Raw genomic sequence first — 18,437 nt, 5'->3', positions numbered from 1 at the left:
CCCTGCCACAGATGTCAGCTCCTCACAGCAACCAGAAATGACATTTTCACAGCTCGCACAGCTCCAGGAATCTCCTTCACTGACCTGATGTGCCCAGGGGCCACCTGGCAGACAGCAAATGGATGGATTCACTCAAGCATTGCCATCTGGGCCATCCTCGTGCTACAGGGAGTGGAGGTATTGAAGAATTTTATCCAGAAAGCAGCCTGAAAGCTCCAAAACAAGTAGTATTATCTCCCATTCAACCACTAACACTGTAGAGCTGAAAATTAAGACACTACTCCTTATACCCAGCAGAGAAGATCCAAGTGGTTACCACCCTAGGGGACACAGTGATCAAGAAGACACTGACATTTGAGTGGATAATTCCACACCACAAGGTAGGAATTTACTTTGCCCTTCTCCTTCAGAAAGACAAGTAGCCCAGCAAATGGACTCCCACCTACCTAACCCATATCTGCAAACCTGTACTAAAAGGGAGCCCTTTTGCTGCGGGGTTTCAGCTCTCTCTAAAAATCACCAGAATTTGTGAGACTGTAAGAACAGTGTAGCTTTGAGTGTGGATCAGAACCCTAAACACCAATAAATAAGTAAAATTAAAGTTGTTTACCTTCTTCCTCCATTGTGTACAACTCTTGACTTGTGTTTGTTTTAATCAATTCTTCCAACTTCTTCCTCAGGTACTAAGTTAGTTATGTAAATTATAATTATTTGTCAGAGTAAAACAACCAACAGAGTAAAGCAACTTAATTCTTATGCCTATGCATGAGCTTTCTTAACCAAGCTGTAATTCCTACACCTCCCAATGCTGTGGCAAGCTGCTGACCTGCAGGAACACACCCCTGGCACTTCAGCCACTGCAAATGGGCACACAAAGAAGCAGACATCAGCACACATACAGCATTTGATCTTTATTTCTTGGATCAAAGGTCAAATGATTACATTTGTCTGAAAGATGAAGCCGAAGGCCAACGATGTAAGAAAAAGATAGTTTAATCCCATCTGCAAGACTGCATCTGAGCTAGCAAGTGCCTGAACAGTCAGAAGGCAGTAAAATAAACATGGGTACAAATATACAAAGTGGGGACAAGGGGTTTTACCTTCCCTGTCAGTGATGGTTGGGTCAGGAGGTGGGGATGTATGCAGGTTTTAGACAGTGACAGTAACCTGCAGTTCCTGACAGAGCCTTCCTGGAAAGGTGGTTACACCCCAGGGAGAACTGATCACTCACTTCAAACCTACATTCACTGTCTACACTTACTCTCACCAGCTAGAAAGGGTTGGATGCAGTCAGAGATTTAGTACCTTCCTAAAGTACAACAGACAACTTAATTATTTTTTTTCTCTTCAAGTATCAGCCTATTTACACCTGTATACAATTCTTTTTTCAGTGAACACCCAAGTTAGTAAAACACTCACAGTAAATTCAAAAGCAGGCTACCAAAATACCTACTGTACATAAAACATTGAGCCTCAGGGAATTTTACAGCACCTCTGAAAGTTTAGAAGGGTAAAACAAAGAAAGAGAGGACAACAACACCTTGAGCTACACTTGCCAGTGAAAAGAAGCAATCCTTGGGCTCAGCTCTCACAAGAGGAAATCTTCCCTTCCACCCCATCTCCTCAGCCAGGTCTGAGCTTGTGAAGCCTGCTGGTAAAATCTGCTTTTCTAATACAGTCTCCCAGGACTTGCCCTCAGTAACTAAGGATAAACTTGGACTTTCTCAATCTAAAACCTGCTCAGCAGCTCCCGGTCATGGCTGGACAGTGAGTGGATGGAGCTCTGCAGTACCGAACATCAAATCAAGAGGGGAAAATACTTCTACATTTTTGCCCTAAAGGTGTCCCTGGTAATTACACATCAATAAATTAACTTCTCTGAGCAGCTCTGTGTGGTCTCTCCCCTGTGGACACAGCTGAATTAATAAAGAGCTGAAATGGGCACTCCTGACTGTGGATGGCACACACAAAGCTTTAGACAGCAGCACTTGAAGCCAAGTGTTCCTCATTGTTCCCTACACATCCCTCTTCTGGAACAGAACCCAGGGAGATGGTATGGCTTAACTTCCAGAGCTGAATATATTGCTGAAATTAGCTTATTAGGACAAATCACAACAGCAGCACAATGTTTTATCAACTCTGCACAAACAAAAGACAATTTAGCCCTTGCCTGCAAAGCTACCTTACTAGAGCATGGTATGTCACACAGGAGCTGAGAAAAAGAAAGAAAAACAAACCCAAAAGTGAACCAACCCCAACAGCAGATACAGTAAAAGTTCCATTAACTGAAAAGAAGTCCTTAGAAAAACAAACACAGTCCAACCACCAAAGAATACTTCTCATCTCAAAACTAAGAGTCAGCAGCAGGGCTGGCAGCTCACTCCAGATGTCTGGTAACACACATACAAAATACACATTGATTTAGAGAGTTAAAAAGTCGTGGCCTCAACAGACATAAAAAATTCCATTTTTAGCACTGGAGCTTCACAACATATAAAAGAACAGCAAAGAGTTGGGATGGTGGAAGGAGCTTAAAAACAACACAGAAAAACTCTAGGGCAGGTGTGCCATTTTAAAAACAATTTCAGAATTTACCTGGTGTTTTCCTTGCATGAGCTGTTATGGTTAAACTCCACCTAACCTTTTTGTACTCTTTCCTCATGTAGGTATTAAATGTTGCTATAAAAGAGAAACATATGTTTTTGTGTTGAAATTAGTTCCAAATATTGCCCAAGGAACAAACAAAACACAGCACTAATAAGACAAGCAGCTTTCTCTAGCCAGTGACACTTAGAAACCTTTTCCCCTTCTTTCCAGTCTCAGGAAAGCTGCTCATCCCTTCCTGTAACTGCAGCAGAAAGGCTGTGTGTGTCTCTCTCAGCTCATTATCAGGCTGCAGCAATCCTCACACCCATTTCCCCCACTTAATACTGTGTCTACCACTACCTCCCTACCACAGCTGGCCCATGGAAAATGTTAAAATATTGCTAAAACATCAGAATCTCTCAGGCAGCAGATCATAGAATGGCTTAGGTTGGAAATCAAGCTTTAATGCTTTTATTTTCCCAAGGGAAAGTCTCTCCATTTGAGAAAAAAAAAAAATAAATTAAGGTGTGGTTGGCAAACCTAAGCTCACTTTAAAAACCAAAAGCTCTCAGAGCTGGAAGGCTTTCCCAGGTTAAGCAGTTTTGCAACATGAAGCCTCCAATGCTCAAAATGTAGAATTTCATCTATGTTAAATATATCATCAAAAACATCTCCATGTAATTCTAGGCAATCATTCACAGTAAAAATAAGAGGAAGTCTTAGAAAAAACACTTAAAAAAAGAAAGTAAAATCTAGTTAAAATCTGACAGTAAAACTGACATGGGCAATCAACCATCTTGCAGTATCCACAGATGAACGATAAAAACCACTGAAACTGCACAAATTTACACATTAAAAAAAAATAATCTACAAACAACTCTACTCTGCTTCCCATAGATGTTTTTACTGATACCTTTCCACACTGGAGTTACCCACAACTACAGTGCTCTCCAGAGAAGTTGAATCACATTCGAAATGTCTGAGGGTGAAGGGGAGGGGTGTGGGGTCCCACTCGTTGGGTGCTCAGTGTTCTCCTGGCCCTGAGCTGCTGCTTCACACTCCTGTGCTGGAGGAAGGGCTGCTGCCCCTGGGACCAGAGCTATAGGTGGTTGGGCACTGTCCTCAAAGCTTCTTCTCTCGACCGATCCACACCTACATTCTGCACATTTAAAGACAAAAAAAAGGATTTTAAAGCCAGGGGGCCTCATGGACAGCTGTAGTCTTGCTTAAGACGTGGCTATTCCAAGAGGTAAAAGATGAACACAAAAGATAATGGTTATCTCCTCGAGATGTTTTTTAACACACAAGCAGAGGTCAGAAGCCACGCTCAGACCTTGTCCCAGCTGCTGGGTGCTCTGCAGAGCCCAAGGCCCTCAGCTGCCCAAACACAGCTTCCTGCTGCCAGGGGAACAGCAGCTCTGAGGTGTGTGTAACACCAGCTCTGGCAGGACAGTCACCTCTGCACACTTCATGCAGATCACGGCTTTATGGGGTTTTTTAAGATTTTCCTTTCCTTATCCACATATTTCTCACCCACTCTCTCTCCCATTCTTTACACATATAGTACGAGAATCACTGGAACAGAATCATGCAGCAAAGGTCATAAACCACACAAGAACTGGTAAAATCTGGAGAGGGAAGTCCATCTCCCCTTGCTTCCAGCACACTCCAGGACATGACTCTAACCCCAGCAGCTATGGAGCCAATTCTGATCCTGTCTCTGAGCAGCCAAGTTGCTGGAAGGGCTCTGACTAACTCCCTGAGGAGCTGGCAACAAAGTTTACAAGCACTTCAGGATACATCGGCATCTTGGCAGACGTCACACTGACATCAGAAAACCTTTCAGTGCTTTTATAGCAACATTTATTAGATTTTATTTGGAAAAAAAGTCTCCTCAGCCCAGCCCAAGGAAAAGGAGAGCCCCACTAGCACACAGCAAGTGTGCACAACTCTCAGTTAAAATGCAACTTAAAAAGCAAGTCCTTCCCCTCCCCAACCCCAGTTTCTAGAATTTTCAGTCATTTATTATGAAAACAAGGAGATAAACAAGCAGCACCAGACTCTATCTGGGGGTTAAAATGTGCTGGCACCACTCCTACCCTTACCCATTCTCCTACATTTGTGTCAGTCCTTCCCTTTTTCTCCTCAGCCTTCACAGCCCTTGGGGAATCCCTGTTCCCCACCATATACACAGCACACAGAGGTTCCTGAGAACACTGCTGAACATCTGAACACTGCTGGGCTGTCAGCAAAGCCCTGGACATCTCTGCACCCACCAGCACATTGCCCAACTTGTTCTCTGACTTGTCTCTTGGAAGGAAAGAAAAGCAACAACCCTATTTCAGAGAGAAGCTTCTACAGTCAGCAAAGGACACACAGAAAGTGTCAGAATCTGTCTGAGAACAGGAGGAATCTAAGAACAAGCCACACTCTGCAGGACTACACAGGAAAAAAATCAAACAAAACCAGAAAATATGCTGGCATTTGCTGCATTTGTTTGCATTTTTCTTAGCAACTGATAGAACACACAGAGAAATTCCTTGGGACTTCAGAAGTGTCTCCACAGGCACTCCAAGAAGATTAGCTGAAATCTTTTAAGCTGAGCATCTGCTCTTGATCCAAAGAAAATTAAATGGAGCATGAAATGGAGCATCAATATGCAGGAATCCAGAGGTACCAGAAACTGGTCCACAAGCAGCAAGAACCAGAGAGCTGAAACATGAAGCTGAAAGGTGGTCAAGACAAAGCAGAAGAGAAGCTATGGGAGTCCAGGAGAGGTGTCAGAGAAAGCATCATCTCCATAACCAGACAGAGCTGAGACTGAGTACCAACAGGCAGGCAAGAAAGCTGAAAGCAAAAAGGGCTTTAATGTAAGTAAATGAGAAAGAGGATGTAGAAGTGAAGTAACTGAACTGTCACACTGAAGAAAGAAAAATCCAATTTGGATAAACCCTGATAAATACACTCTAGGGCTTATTAGACACAAAGGAATATCTAACTGCAGACCAGATGATGTTTAGAAAGGACTAATATCCTCATTAATGGATTCCTAGGAATCACATTAGCTCTCCACATCTGGAGTGCCAGAGAAACACAGGAGTACGAACAAAACCACTACACAGCCCTTTAAATACCCTTTCTGCCAAGGCACACAGGCACTCCCTCTGCTTCAAGACCTTTCCCCAAGGAGCAGAAGTGCCCTCACCCTGCCTTGCCCATCTCACCCAGTCCTCTGGAAAGCCTGAAACCACACAGATTAACCCACACACACTCTCATACCTCTTGTTCCTCCTCTCCTCATTACATTCCCCTCTGCTTTGAAGACCTGTGGGTTTGGGTTTTTTTCTTACAGAACAGAGCCTCCCCCAGAGGGAGGAGGCTCTGGGTTTCCAAACAGGACACTGCCATTTCAGCTTTATTTTGTCTGGCTCCATGTGATCAGCAGCAAAAGGGGGAGATTTCACATGAAAGCTCCTCTAGGGAAGAAGACTCAGAAGGACACAGGAGCCACAAAGACAGCCAAAGCAGACCCAGTTCAGAAGGGCTCTGCACAGCTAACAGCCAGCACAGGCATGAAGGCAGAAATAAAGAGCACAATACAAACAACCCAGTTCTCTTATCAGCCAGCCTGTCCTCAGTGCTGTGCCATAAACCATCACTGCTGCCTCCCACCCAGCCTCGGGCCCTTCTTTTACTGAGAAAATAAACCAGTGAAGACTACTAAACAAAACTGCTATTAAATATCCACTTCAGTCCACTGAACACATCAACACAAGGAGCTTTATGCTCAGCAAAGAGAATCCCCCCAGCCACAACCCCAGGAGATGGGGCTGGCACAGAGGGCCCCCGGTGCCATCCTCACTTCTCCTCCCTCCCCAACCTCTCCCAGCCACAGAGCAACAAACCTGGCTCTCCTCTCCAGCCCCTTACACCATCCCTTCTTTTCCTCTGACAGCCCCAGCCATCCTTTTTCAATAGGCAAAACTCAGTTTTTCCACAACAGGCATCTGCATAGGTTTTGGCTCCATCAAACATGAGCTTGAGTTTGCCCAGTGCTGCTTCCCTGAGGTGTGACCTGCAGAGGTGACAGCACCCCAGGGCAGTTCCTCAGTACCCAACCACAGCCAGTGCCCCTGTGACCATGTAAGAGATGTGACTTCTCAGAGATGTCACCTCAACTGCCAGGTAAAAGCAACTGGACTGACTAATTAATACCCATGAGTGGGTACAGCAGGCTTGGAGCTCCTCCTTGGTGGAATTTTTCATGGCCAAGCAGATGCCAAGAGGCTGGGACAATGAGAAGTGGCAGAACAGTCCCACATGGAGTTACAACAGAGGGGAAAATCACCCAGGTTCCCCTCAGTCCCAGCCTGTCCTGGGACACTGGTTTAGCTACATACCAAGCAGCCCAGCAGGAAGCTCCCAGGCCAGGAGGTTATTTGGTTCTATCAGACATTCCTGACCATTATAAACCTCTGAAAATTCAGTGTAGTTTTAGAAGTGTAGATCTGCAATGCTTCTTTTCCAAAATCCTGGGTTTGGAAGAACACACAACCTGAGAAAACAGATAAAAGCTTCCCACAACATGCCATGCTTGCTTACTTTCAAGATTAAAAGACCCCCAACTATCAGTTCCAGGACTCTCATGATATTTTGCCTTTCCCAGACTCAATGCTACCTAAACAAAGCTGTTCCAGTGGCAGCTTTGCTTCCCACTGCCTCACTCTGCCCACTGTAACACCACAGAGAAAGGAGCTGAGGCTTGGCACTACATCTCCAACATGCTGCACTCTCCTCTAGCCTGCCAAAGGTTTTGCTCTAACTGAGTTTTGGGTGCTTATCCTGCCTGCTTGAGATCCCACACATGCTGGAAGGAGGAAAACCCTTCCAAGGCAAGCCACAACCCACCTACAAAATAATCAGGCTAACACTGCTTCCATGTTCTGAAACGCTGCTCACTGTAGCCCAGATTAAACCTGGGTACAAACCAGATGGAACAGAGCTATAAATGCTCCATCACCCATACAAGCAGCAGAAGAGGAAATTTAAAATCACTTCTGCCAGCAGGCAAACCCTAAAGCCTGGTTAATGCAGAACAGCTGCTAAAAGCTGTGTATTAGAAACATTTATACACATTCCTGTATCCTGAATAATTACTCTGGAATGAAGTGAAAACTTGCTGCCCTGTTCACACAGCACATTGTTAATTAGCACACCTAAAGCACCAGTGCTATGGATCAGTAGGATTAAGGTTTTACAGCAAATATGGGTTGTTATTGTATGCTACACAGCAGTCCAATCACTCCCAAGGGCACTGAAATAGATAATACTGGTGCCTAGAAAACACACTCCAGCTTTGTCTTATCTCATACAGGATGTTGTGTTTCATGGCTTTCATAAGCACACTGCAGCTAACATGAAATAATTGCTGACTCTTACAATGAAACTTTGCTGCAGGATCTTTAAATCATAGCAGTTCACAGGAACAGCATTCCACTGAAAGATGATCAATGTTTCTTAACTCATCCACAAGAATTTAAGCAGCACAAAAGTTTTATTGTGATTTGATTTACCCCCCCCCAAGTCATGCACTATACAAACATGGGCTGGGTTTTGAGCTGCTGGGTTAGGGTGGGGCTTTTTTATTTCAAAGTTTTTGCAATGATTAGTTTTTCAATTTATTTTGAAGTAGTAGGATGAAATCAGCACCCCAAGTTCAACAGTTGGTCAGCAAACAGGATTCACTGATGAGCAGGGACTGTTACAAGAGCATCCTCAGAAGGCCTGGAAATATCTACATTCTGTATAATAATAAAAATACAGAGGAGAGTATTTATCATCCAGCAGTAAAAATACCAATCAGAGTCCTTCACAAGTACACAACTGCATTTACTTAAATGCAGAAATTTTTTTTTAAAACCACCCCCATACCCTGAGAAGGCAGCAGGCTGATGACTGGCTGGTGTCCCAGACATCAGAAAAACATATTTACAATAATCACTGAACCCATGCTGACCATGCTACTAAAAGCTCAAGTTGTTCATGTTTAGGAGGAAGCTGCTACAGGCCCAAGCAGGAATGCACTTCAACATGTGCTTCAAAACATACACATCTATCTGTTAAGCAGCTTTCAGTGCTTTGCTGAACAATACCATCTACTTCTTTCCCAAAGACCTTAACATTTGTTTCGGTTATAGGTAATGTACTACACCTGACAAAATAAAAAGATCTCTTCTCAGACACTTTAACAAGCCAAGACCAATCACACCAACTACATCTCACCTCATTTTGCAGAGGCTGTAGAAAACCAAACCAAACCAGGAAAAAAAAAAAAATCCATACAATGCAGCAAATTATTCAAAACCCAACAAAAGCAAAACAGCAGCACAGCCAAACACTGGCACTGGGAAACAGCTGTGAGTGTGAGTGCAGCCCTGCAGAACCAAGCTCAGGAATCACACCTGCCTTGCTACCACCTCATGCAAGTCCCAAGGAGTGTGCAAGTAGCATTCTCCTATCAAAGAAAGCAGGCTATGATAAACTGTCCTGAAGTTCCTTACAATTTCTTCATCTACAGCTTGGCTCATATTAAGCCAAACCATTGCCAGTTCTTCACATCATGCTGCTGGGCTTTGAGTCTTACTTGTTTCACACTAGTGTAAACAAATTCAGCTTTTCTACCACCTTCCTATCCCAAAAAGGAGATCTGGGTTTCTTGCACTCTCCCCATCTGTCACCCACTGAGACAGAAGTGCAAGGCAAACATTTTACCCCAGAGTTTGTTTTCTGGCCCAAAGAGGGGACCCCAAGCCAACAGCTGAAGTGATTCCTCTGAATTATTCTCAGTAAAAAGACTACAGACTCCTTCATTTGAAAAGGTCAGGAACTTGAGTCACTACAGTGCAGACAAAACACAAAGCTTCAATCCACTTCAGGCAAATCATCATCACACAATGAAGTCTGCACACAACTACTCCAGGGCTTTGCCTGCATTTCTGCATTTCTGAGAACAGAAGCCTCCAGCTGAAGCCCAGAAGGACTGCACTGTTCTGAAACACAAATGACTTGTGGGGGCACTGGGCAATTCTGAATCAAACAGCTCCATTGTTCAACAGCGTTGTTATCTGTGACGCTGCATTTAATTAAATGCTTTTACTTCAATAGACTATTGGAAAATTTAATTTTACAGAAGTAATTAACATTTTCGTAGGTGATAAAAATGAAAGCTTTTGAAATTCGTGTAGTTCTCTGAGCAGCATTCAAATGCAGACAGAATCAACTGAGTCTTTCAGGAACAGCTTATCATCACCCACACGTCCCTGGTCTGGGTTTCTTTTGAAGTAGGAGGAGAACAATGTTTGGCCTTTATCAGTAAAAATGCCAGAAATACAACCACCCAACATCAACAGCTGTACAGCCACATCACTTGCTAGATGTGTTAAGAGTCACTTGGTGATTCAGGCAGAGCTTTCCCCTCAGAATAAATATCCTCAGTTAGAGAAGTGCCACTTCCAACAGCAGCTCCCAAGACACTTAACCCAGCTGTAAAATCACCACCAATATTTTATGAACCAAACTGAAGATGTCTGATTGATCTCCATGATACAAATAACACCCGCTCTAAGACTTTGTTTATTTTCACCATGATTCTCCAACACCTTTTAGGCACTGTGAAAACAAATGGATTTCCTAAACCTAACAAACCAAGCTAAATTGACAAAGCAGAAAGACAGTGGGGAAATGGGAGGAAAGAGGAAGCACACAGCATCATTATCTAATAGAAAATGTCTTGACCATGCACAACCAGCACTGGGTCATTTCAGAATACCACAGTCATGACAACAAGACTTCTTTGCAGTCCCCTCCAGCATGAATTCTGCACAACTGCCACAAATTTAGACCCTCACAGAAGTAAGGCATTTAGCATCACCATACTTTGCTGAACACACACATAAATCCACTTTTATCAGTGTATTTCTTTTTTGGTAGCTCTGTAAACCACCACAAACAGCCTTTTTTTCCTCACACTACCAAACTGACTCTTAACTCCCCAACAGGCATGGCTCAGGCTCAGGCTCAGCAGTGCCATACCTGGGAGCATTAGCATGAGGATCTGCAAAGGAAACACAAATTTTTTCATCATGATGCATTTTACATAATTTTGGTAACACAGCAAAGGAAGAGCTGGGTGTGAGCAGCATCAGCACCCAGGAGCACCCAGAAACTGTGTGCCTGACACAGGGAGAGTATGAAGCTGCTGCAGCCTGACATCTCATTTTACAAATACACTCAATTTCCTTTTCCCCAGTTGCTCTTGCTACCTCTAGAGATTTACTCTTCCACTCCAGCTTTGGCTTAAAACCCATACAGCATCATCAATTCTTCTTTTTCAATGATCACAGTGATGAAAAAGCTGATGATTTCATTATTTACTCTCTCCAAAGTAAGTGTGGCATTCATAACAATGTACTTTTTGACTACACACTACTTCTGCTGAATGACAAAGACTGGAAAAACTTTATACAGGTTTGATTGATACCATATCTTCAAATTCTCATTCATTTTTTGAAGATAAACTACTCCTGCTAGAGCTCATAAGATAAATTTGCTCAATAAAACCAACCCAACCCCATCCCCCCTCACAGCAAGCTGGCAGTAAAGCTTGATATGTAAAATTAAATATGGTCTGCTGAGTTATCATTTCTAGCCACAAGGACAATGGAAATCAGCTCAGACAGTAAATTACATCAGCTTTTCCCACTTGAAAAATATTCTTACCTCAGGTTTATCTCTGTGCGTGTTTACAGCTTCAACATTCAGGAATATAGATTCTACTTTACATCCTGTTGATAGAAAACACATTTTTAAAATTGGTCTGCTCTAAAAATGAAGTTACAGCTACAATGCAATTGAATTTTGAGTTGGTGAATGTTGTTCACTTACTCCTTCTGACTCTCAAATTCTGAGTAGTTAAAGCTATTGAAAACAATCTGTTCTACCAGGAAGAATGTTATTGTCACTCTGATAATCCACCTCCTCACTTTAGCTTTATCATTATTTTCTTTGAAACAAATTCACATTTTTAAATGTCTACAAATGACAACATTCAGTCAGAAAGTTCTTTTATGTTTTTGGTTTTTTCAGCATTCTAGGCCTCCTAGAATTTCATTGTAATACAGAAGACAAATCCCATTCCTCTCTGTGTGCAAAACAGTTTTAATCCCCAGTTAGAAAGGACTTTAAAGTTGACTGCTGTAAAGGAACTTTTCCTTTTCACCCAGAAATGGAGAACTCCAGAGAAGCAAGAAATACTGGAACAGTGAGAAGATACAACTATTACTTGGGTAGTATACAAGGGGCAGTGAGCACAAATTGCACTGGGACAGGTTTCATCTCAAAGAATTTCTTTGCAGTAGAACAATCACTCACTGGAACAACCTCCCCAGGGACACGGTGAAGTCCCCATCAGTGGAGGTTTCCAAGATGCAATGGGTTTGCCAGTTCTCATGGGGTTCACATTCCCACTTAGGGCTGGGCCAGATCATCTCTTGAGGTCCCTTCCAACCTGGACTGGTCTATGATTCTATAAGCTGACTGACTCAGAGAATTATAATTATTAAATACACTGTGGGGATGCCATTTTAAGCAATATCCAACTGCCACTGTCTCAGGAACAATACTTTCATAAGCTACCACAACCCTACACAATACAAATAGTTAAATTCCTCTGATACACCATTCTAAGACAAATACATTCTCCAATTTTTCAGCTCTGCTATTTCCTAAAGTCACAACACACTCCATAGAATTGCTACATGATAAAAAAGTATGTTTTTCTTTCTTAGAAAGCCACTACACTTTAAAAAAAATACATATACAAATTAGCAAGGCAAATATTTTTCCTTCCCTCAAGGAACACTATTCTGAGAAACCCCACTTGTCATGAACACCAAACAAACACTGCAGAAGGCTGGCACACAGAGAAACAGTCAGGAAGAAAACAGATTTTTAGGGGGAATAGTGTACATCTCCCCCTGGAAAAGGACCCCAGTCATCTTCTGTTCACAGGTCTGTTGCATCCCTGACACCAACCACATAAACGCAATCTCCTGTCCCTGATGCTGATGTTACCAGGGACTGGTTACACAGCACAGACACTCCCACAGAGAACTCTCAGTCCTTACCACTAGCTGAGTTTAAGACCTGAAAAAAAAAATTTTAATAAATACATAACTATTTTTTTAAAATATAAACTAAAGGGACATGGGTTACTCCATAGTAATAACAATGCACATATTCCCAACCCATCTTTCATGGCTGATGTGCAGTTTCTTTTTCCTTTGTGCTCCCACACAGACCACTGCCTCACTGGACTGTTGGGTAAAAGTCTAATTTACCTTTGTGGAACTGTCAGGCTGTAGCAGATGTTCCCCTACTAAAGCTGAGACATATAGGGTGGGAAGGATGCTTGCTTCAAACCCCTGGAAGAGCAACCCCCTGAGGGAGCTGTTACCCCAGGAGAGGATTAGCTGGAAGTTACTAAACACACCTTGCATCCTGCCTCACTGCAGGCAAGTGCCACATCAGCTTGAGGTAATGCTGGGGAATATTAGTGCATAAACAGTGCATGCAGCCTTGGTATTTTCAGATATAAAGACTGAAATGCACTAATCAGACAAATATGTTTCAAACACTTTGAAAAATAAACCTTGCCATTTATCTGCTGAAGTCAAAAGGACTAGGGCAACATTTATTTTCTTCCCTCATTCAGTGGGTGTGTTGACACAGCAAACATCCAGGCCCTCTTAAAATTTATGAGCCCTTAACATTTTATGACCCTCTTAACATTTATTAAAAAAAAAAAAAAAAAGCAGCAGCAGCATCAAAACAGAAAACATCACCCCTCCAAAAAATACCTCTGAAAACAAGCTGAAACTCACTAGTCAAGACAATTCAAAAACTGACCTTTAAAAAAAAAAAAAAGTTTTAGCTGTTCTAAACCTCTATTCAGAACTCCAGCCTGTCATTCAAGGCTGGGAACACAAGGTGTCACCAAAGTACAGACTTACTTCTTACTGCAGGACATCACTGCAATTAAGCAACAAAACTATTTCCAGACAGATTTCATGGTGTAAAAGCCATTTACTTTGTCTCAATTTGTTTTGAAGCGTAACAAAAACCGAAGCACTTCTACATTACAGGTACTTAATGCTACTCACCATAAGCCACCGGGGTTAGCTTTAAGACAGTGTGCAGTGGGCACTTCAGGTAAGGCAGTTGTTCTGAGAAATCAAACAATAAATTATATATGAAATAGAAATAACAAAAACATTTCTCATTTCCATTAATGCTACAAAGCCAATCGATTAAGAATTTTATTTTTTTTTTCCCAATCAGACATTGTATCTCTCTTCTTCCTTAACACTGCTATTGAAACAGCTGCAGAAAAACAAACACAGCCTTGCAGGTCAGAAACAGCTCAATAAAAAATCACCTACACAGTAACACGGGTAACTCATTCACAAGGAAATACACTTGCATACTGACCTACCACAACCACCCTCTGATGGGAGAGGAAATCGTTAGAGTTCACAGTTCAGAACTTTAATCAGTACTTTTTTTATTTAAATGGACTATCTGTAATATATCAAGGAAGCCTTACCTGCAGGCTTGTCAAGAAAATATGCCAGCAGACAGCGCATGACAGCTTGGTGACATATGACAAGCACATTTTCCTGCCTTTCAAGTTCCATAATTACTGGCTCCAGCCTCTGAACAAGATCTTCATAGGACTGGGTGGAGAGGAGAAACACACAGCACATTAAAAAGGGAAAACTCTGAATATTGTACATACATACAGTGGATCTTACTTTCATATTACACATCTTAAAAATGTCATACTAGTACACAAATACTGTAGACTGTAGTATCACAGTATACTGTAGAAATAATTTTCCTTAAATTAAGAACACTGTCCAAGTCTTCCAGACTATCAAAGAGCATACTTATTACAAAATGTAGCTCCCTCGTGGAAAAGCTTTATTTAATTAGTTGCTAAGATGAAGAATTTCCCTGCAAAATCCCAAGAATTTAATTCACAGCATTGTCAAACAGGTTAAGTCTTGCACATTATTTTCCACACCTAATCTTCAAAAGCATCTCCATTCCAAATGAAAATTTGGGAAGCCCAGCCTACAATCAGCATATAAACCATTCACAAAGCCTGATTTATTCAGGCTGCCCTTTGAAAACTATGGGCTTGATGGACTGGCCTGGCAATGCCAGCCACCATCCCACCAAAAACCTGAAAGCAAGGAGACCAGCTCTCTCTTCCAGCCTGTCCTGCACAGCACACACAGGTAAACACCAGGATTTCTCTGTGTGTGAATTTAATTTTCACATGCACAGTACAGACAGTACTCCCAAAATGTTCTCTCTGCATGTGCAATGCATGACACAGCACATCCCAGCAGGGCAGAGGATGATGGCAGCAGATCCTTTGCTGCCAGGCTGGGATGGGTCAGACCTTGCCAAGAAAAACCCAGTGGTCTCCAGCCAGGCTCTGCAAACCCCAGTGCCACCAGTACCAGCAAGAGAGAAACTGCCTTTGACAAACAATCCAGACCAACCCATCATCCCAAGGAGAGGAGGCATTTGGCAATGTTTCCTGACCTCCTAGAGGATGGCATCAGTCTGGAAAACAAACACTCCTTGTTCCAATGGATTAGGAGAACTCTGCAGCTTAATGACTGCCTTATTAGTAAGACAGGGGTCACACCCTACAGAACACTGCTCTTGCCCTTAGCAGAGTGATCACTTGAGAGCTGCGGAAAGAAGAGCTCAGAGCTCCGCTTCCTCCTGACACAAAGAGCCCAGCAGCTGCTCCAATTATTCCTCCTCCACGAATCCTCAGCCTTCAGCACCCAGACAGGCCCTGGGACCATCTGGTAATTGCTGCACTGTAATGGGTTTGCTTTAGGAAAGCTGTCAGCAAGTTATTTTCCCAGAGGCAAGGAGTTTATTAAAGTGAAAGACCAATGTGGCTACAGATTTCCGCAGGATTTCGGGCAGAGCTGCATCCAAACGCAGCCATTACCCACAGCAAGGGTGAAGAGGAAAAGGCAATCCTGGCAGTGTGTTAGCATATGCAATAGCTTGAAGCCTTGCAATCAGCCTGCTTGCTTTATCACTGCATGGAAACCATGCCCACAAGATCAAAGCTCACAACTTTTTCTAAATCTATTGTTTTCTTTTTCAAGCCCTGAATTAAATTAAACGGTCTGAGCTCAATTCTTGCACCCTCCTGTGTGCTTTCCCCTAGAAAAAGGAGAGAGCCATCTTTTTATTAATTTTGAAAAGTATTTTTATCCTTCCTAGAGACAGCATGCACGGGTACAAACAGACAAGAATGCCCTTCACTTCAATAGGGAAAAACCAGCATACCTCTCCTTTAGGGTATCTGTATCTGTATTTGTCTTGGTCTCTCAGTGCAAACTCAAGTGGATAGTTTTCCTGTATTTCTTCATATGTCATTTCTTCACACACTCCCTATGGGTAATAAAAGCAATTAAAAGCATGTATTGCCAGCAGGTCTTTCAAATAAAACCATACCAAACCTGCCTTTAGTAATTGTATTTTCTTACTCTGACACTGAGACACAAAATTGTCAGGCACGATGAACAAGACAGACTGAGTCAGGAAGGAATCACTAAATCCCTGGACAAGTGAAGCTGCATATTTGGGCAAGCAAAGTCACTAAATAAGGTCCCATTCTCTCTATTGCACCTCTTATCTCTCTTACAGGTACAGCTGGAAAGCACAAGCTAGCAATGCTGCTTTTCTTTCCAATCCCCACCTATCAAAAATTTCATAGCACTGAGGCTTCTATGGGGGAATATTTTTCTGGGAAAGACAAACCAAGACTAAATTAATTATGTCAATTTTTTATAAAACATTTTAACAGGAATTAATGACCATTTTTCCAGCCTCTAGACTTAATGATTTTCTATCCCATAAAAGGCATACCACTGGAATATTAAGTACATCATCCTTAGCAAACAAAGCAACTCAGACATTTTGAAAACAAGAACTTACTGCATCTATTTCATTCAAAACCTTCCACTGCTCATAAGGCACTCCCAAGGCTTCAGCAGTCTGAATTGTCCTTTTCATCTGACTGGTCCAAACTTTTAAATCTTTGATATTTTGCTCATTAATAAACTGTGCCAAGCTTTTGGCAAACTGAAAGAAAAAACATGCAACACTGGATGAGGGCTCAGAGCTGAGGCACTGAGTTCAGCTTGCAACACACAAGCTCTAACCTCTGTAAATTAATATTAACTTTTCCAAAAGACTGTCAAAGCTTTTACTAAGAACATATTCCAACAAACCAAGGAAAGGAAGAAATGGATTACAAGACAGAGAAATTTTCTGCAGTTTCTAGCTTTACCTGCAGGAATTTTCTTTTAAACTTTTAACTTGGGAACCTTCCCAAGTATCTTATCCCAAGAACCTTATCCAACAAGTTATGATTTTACAAAAATACAGTTAAAAATAAAGCCTTCTTGACAAATGTTTTGTACTGTAGGATAAAAAGGAATTTCATCTAACAGAATGACAGACATAAAAGAGCATGTAACAAATCGTAACACACACAGTGCTTTCACCCAGTTTCCACTATAGACATTTGCAACTAAAAAATTCCTTCTTAAAGATGTTAAGAAGAAAAGGGTGTAGAGGAAGCAAGCTGTAATTAATGACACAGCACAGACTGCACCCACAAAGCCCACTGACACTTGCTCAGGAGGTACATACTTCTTTCCCCCTGATGGACAGCCCAGGATCTCCTCCTATTCTCCCTTTCAGATTGAGTTCACTCTCTCCATGCCGACAGAGGTAGATTGACCGAGGAGTGACATGGATATTCATGAGGTAGTAAACAATCCGGCTCTGGATGTGATCCATTACTCTGTTCACAAGGTAACTCCTTCCAACATCCATAATTTTAATGTAAGAAAGGTCCCTTTCACAAGCAAACAAACAAAGTAAGATTCCACATAGTTTCCATCAGCACAAACTACAATCTTCCCACCCTTCCTCTCATTATAAAACAAAGGGGCAACAAGCCAAGTCAATAGACAAACCCTAGATTACCCATGGGATATGCAGTAGTCCTAAAACACAATGCAATGCTCCCAAGGTACAGGATAAACTCTGCTCCTTTCACATAGGAGCTGCTCACTTTTTTTTTCTGTCCTCTTTACCAGCACTTTGTTTCCCAAATTTACATCCTACTCTTGGAAAAATACAGCATTCCCACTTAAAGAAAGGTGCAGTGGAAGCATTCAACTCTTGGAGCAACCTGATCTAATGGGAGGTGTTGAGGGGGGTTGGAACAGGATAACTTTAAGGTCCCTTACAGCCTAAACCAGTTGTGATTCTATGAACTGTGACAGAGCCAGTGAGATACCCCAGGATTTTATGATGCTAGATATTCTTCTCCAAGTTACAAACATTCCCACACAGACACTATTGCTCTGATTACACCTAGAGGTCAAAAGGCACCATCACAACCCATCTCAAATAACCCAGAAAAACTACAGCATCAGAAGGATCAGGGACTAGCCTGAAGCAAGGTATTTTCTCAGCCACTCTAATAACAGCTATTTATTTACAGTACAGTAATTTACCACTACCTCCTCTCAGCATCAGATAGAATAAACATTGAAAATTGAAAATATAACCTTTCTCATCTGAGCTATAATCTCCAAGTAGTACCTCATTTAAAGGAGGAAAAAAAGTCTAATGTGCTGAAAATAACCACTATGGGTTTCCAGTGATGCATTTGAGAC

The 18,437-nt window shown here is 42.1% G+C and overlaps 1 protein-coding gene across 7 annotated transcripts in view; it reads right to left on the bottom strand.

Annotated features, from left to right (window-relative positions):
• Nucleotides 1-896: 896 nt before the first annotated feature.
• The window catches only part of LOC103533133 (6-phosphofructo-2-kinase/fructose-2,6-bisphosphatase 4), a 50,946-nt gene continuing 33,405 nt past the window's right edge, over nucleotides 897-18,437 (bottom strand). For 5 of the 7 annotated variants that reach the window (XM_030458304.1, XM_030458305.1, XM_030458301.1 and 2 more), the window contains exons 8-14: nucleotides 17,401-17,608; nucleotides 16,681-16,827; nucleotides 16,030-16,134; nucleotides 14,249-14,378; nucleotides 13,806-13,868; nucleotides 11,365-11,429; nucleotides 897-3,745 (exon numbers count right to left, since the gene is read on the bottom strand). In XM_030458304.1, coding sequence (XP_030314164.1) covers nucleotides 3,686-3,745; nucleotides 11,365-11,429; nucleotides 13,806-13,868; nucleotides 14,249-14,378; nucleotides 16,030-16,134; nucleotides 16,681-16,827; nucleotides 17,401-17,608 — 778 coding nt within the window. In that variant the 3' untranslated portion in view covers nucleotides 897-3,685. Of the gene's footprint in view, nucleotides 3,746-8,121; nucleotides 8,388-11,364; nucleotides 11,430-13,805; nucleotides 13,869-14,248; nucleotides 14,379-16,029; nucleotides 16,135-16,680; nucleotides 16,828-17,400; nucleotides 17,609-18,437 lie in introns of those variants that run through there. The other 2 variants (XR_003988060.1, XM_030458303.1) reach the window with 2 other exon arrangements.

The sequence above is a fragment of the Calypte anna genome, chromosome 12 (assembly GCF_003957555.1).
Source record: "Calypte anna isolate BGI_N300 chromosome 12, bCalAnn1_v1.p, whole genome shotgun sequence".
NCBI lineage: Eukaryota > Metazoa > Chordata > Aves > Apodiformes > Trochilidae > Calypte > Calypte anna.
Note: the sequence above shows the minus strand (reverse complement) of the source record. Positions and strands in the feature narration are given on the sequence as shown.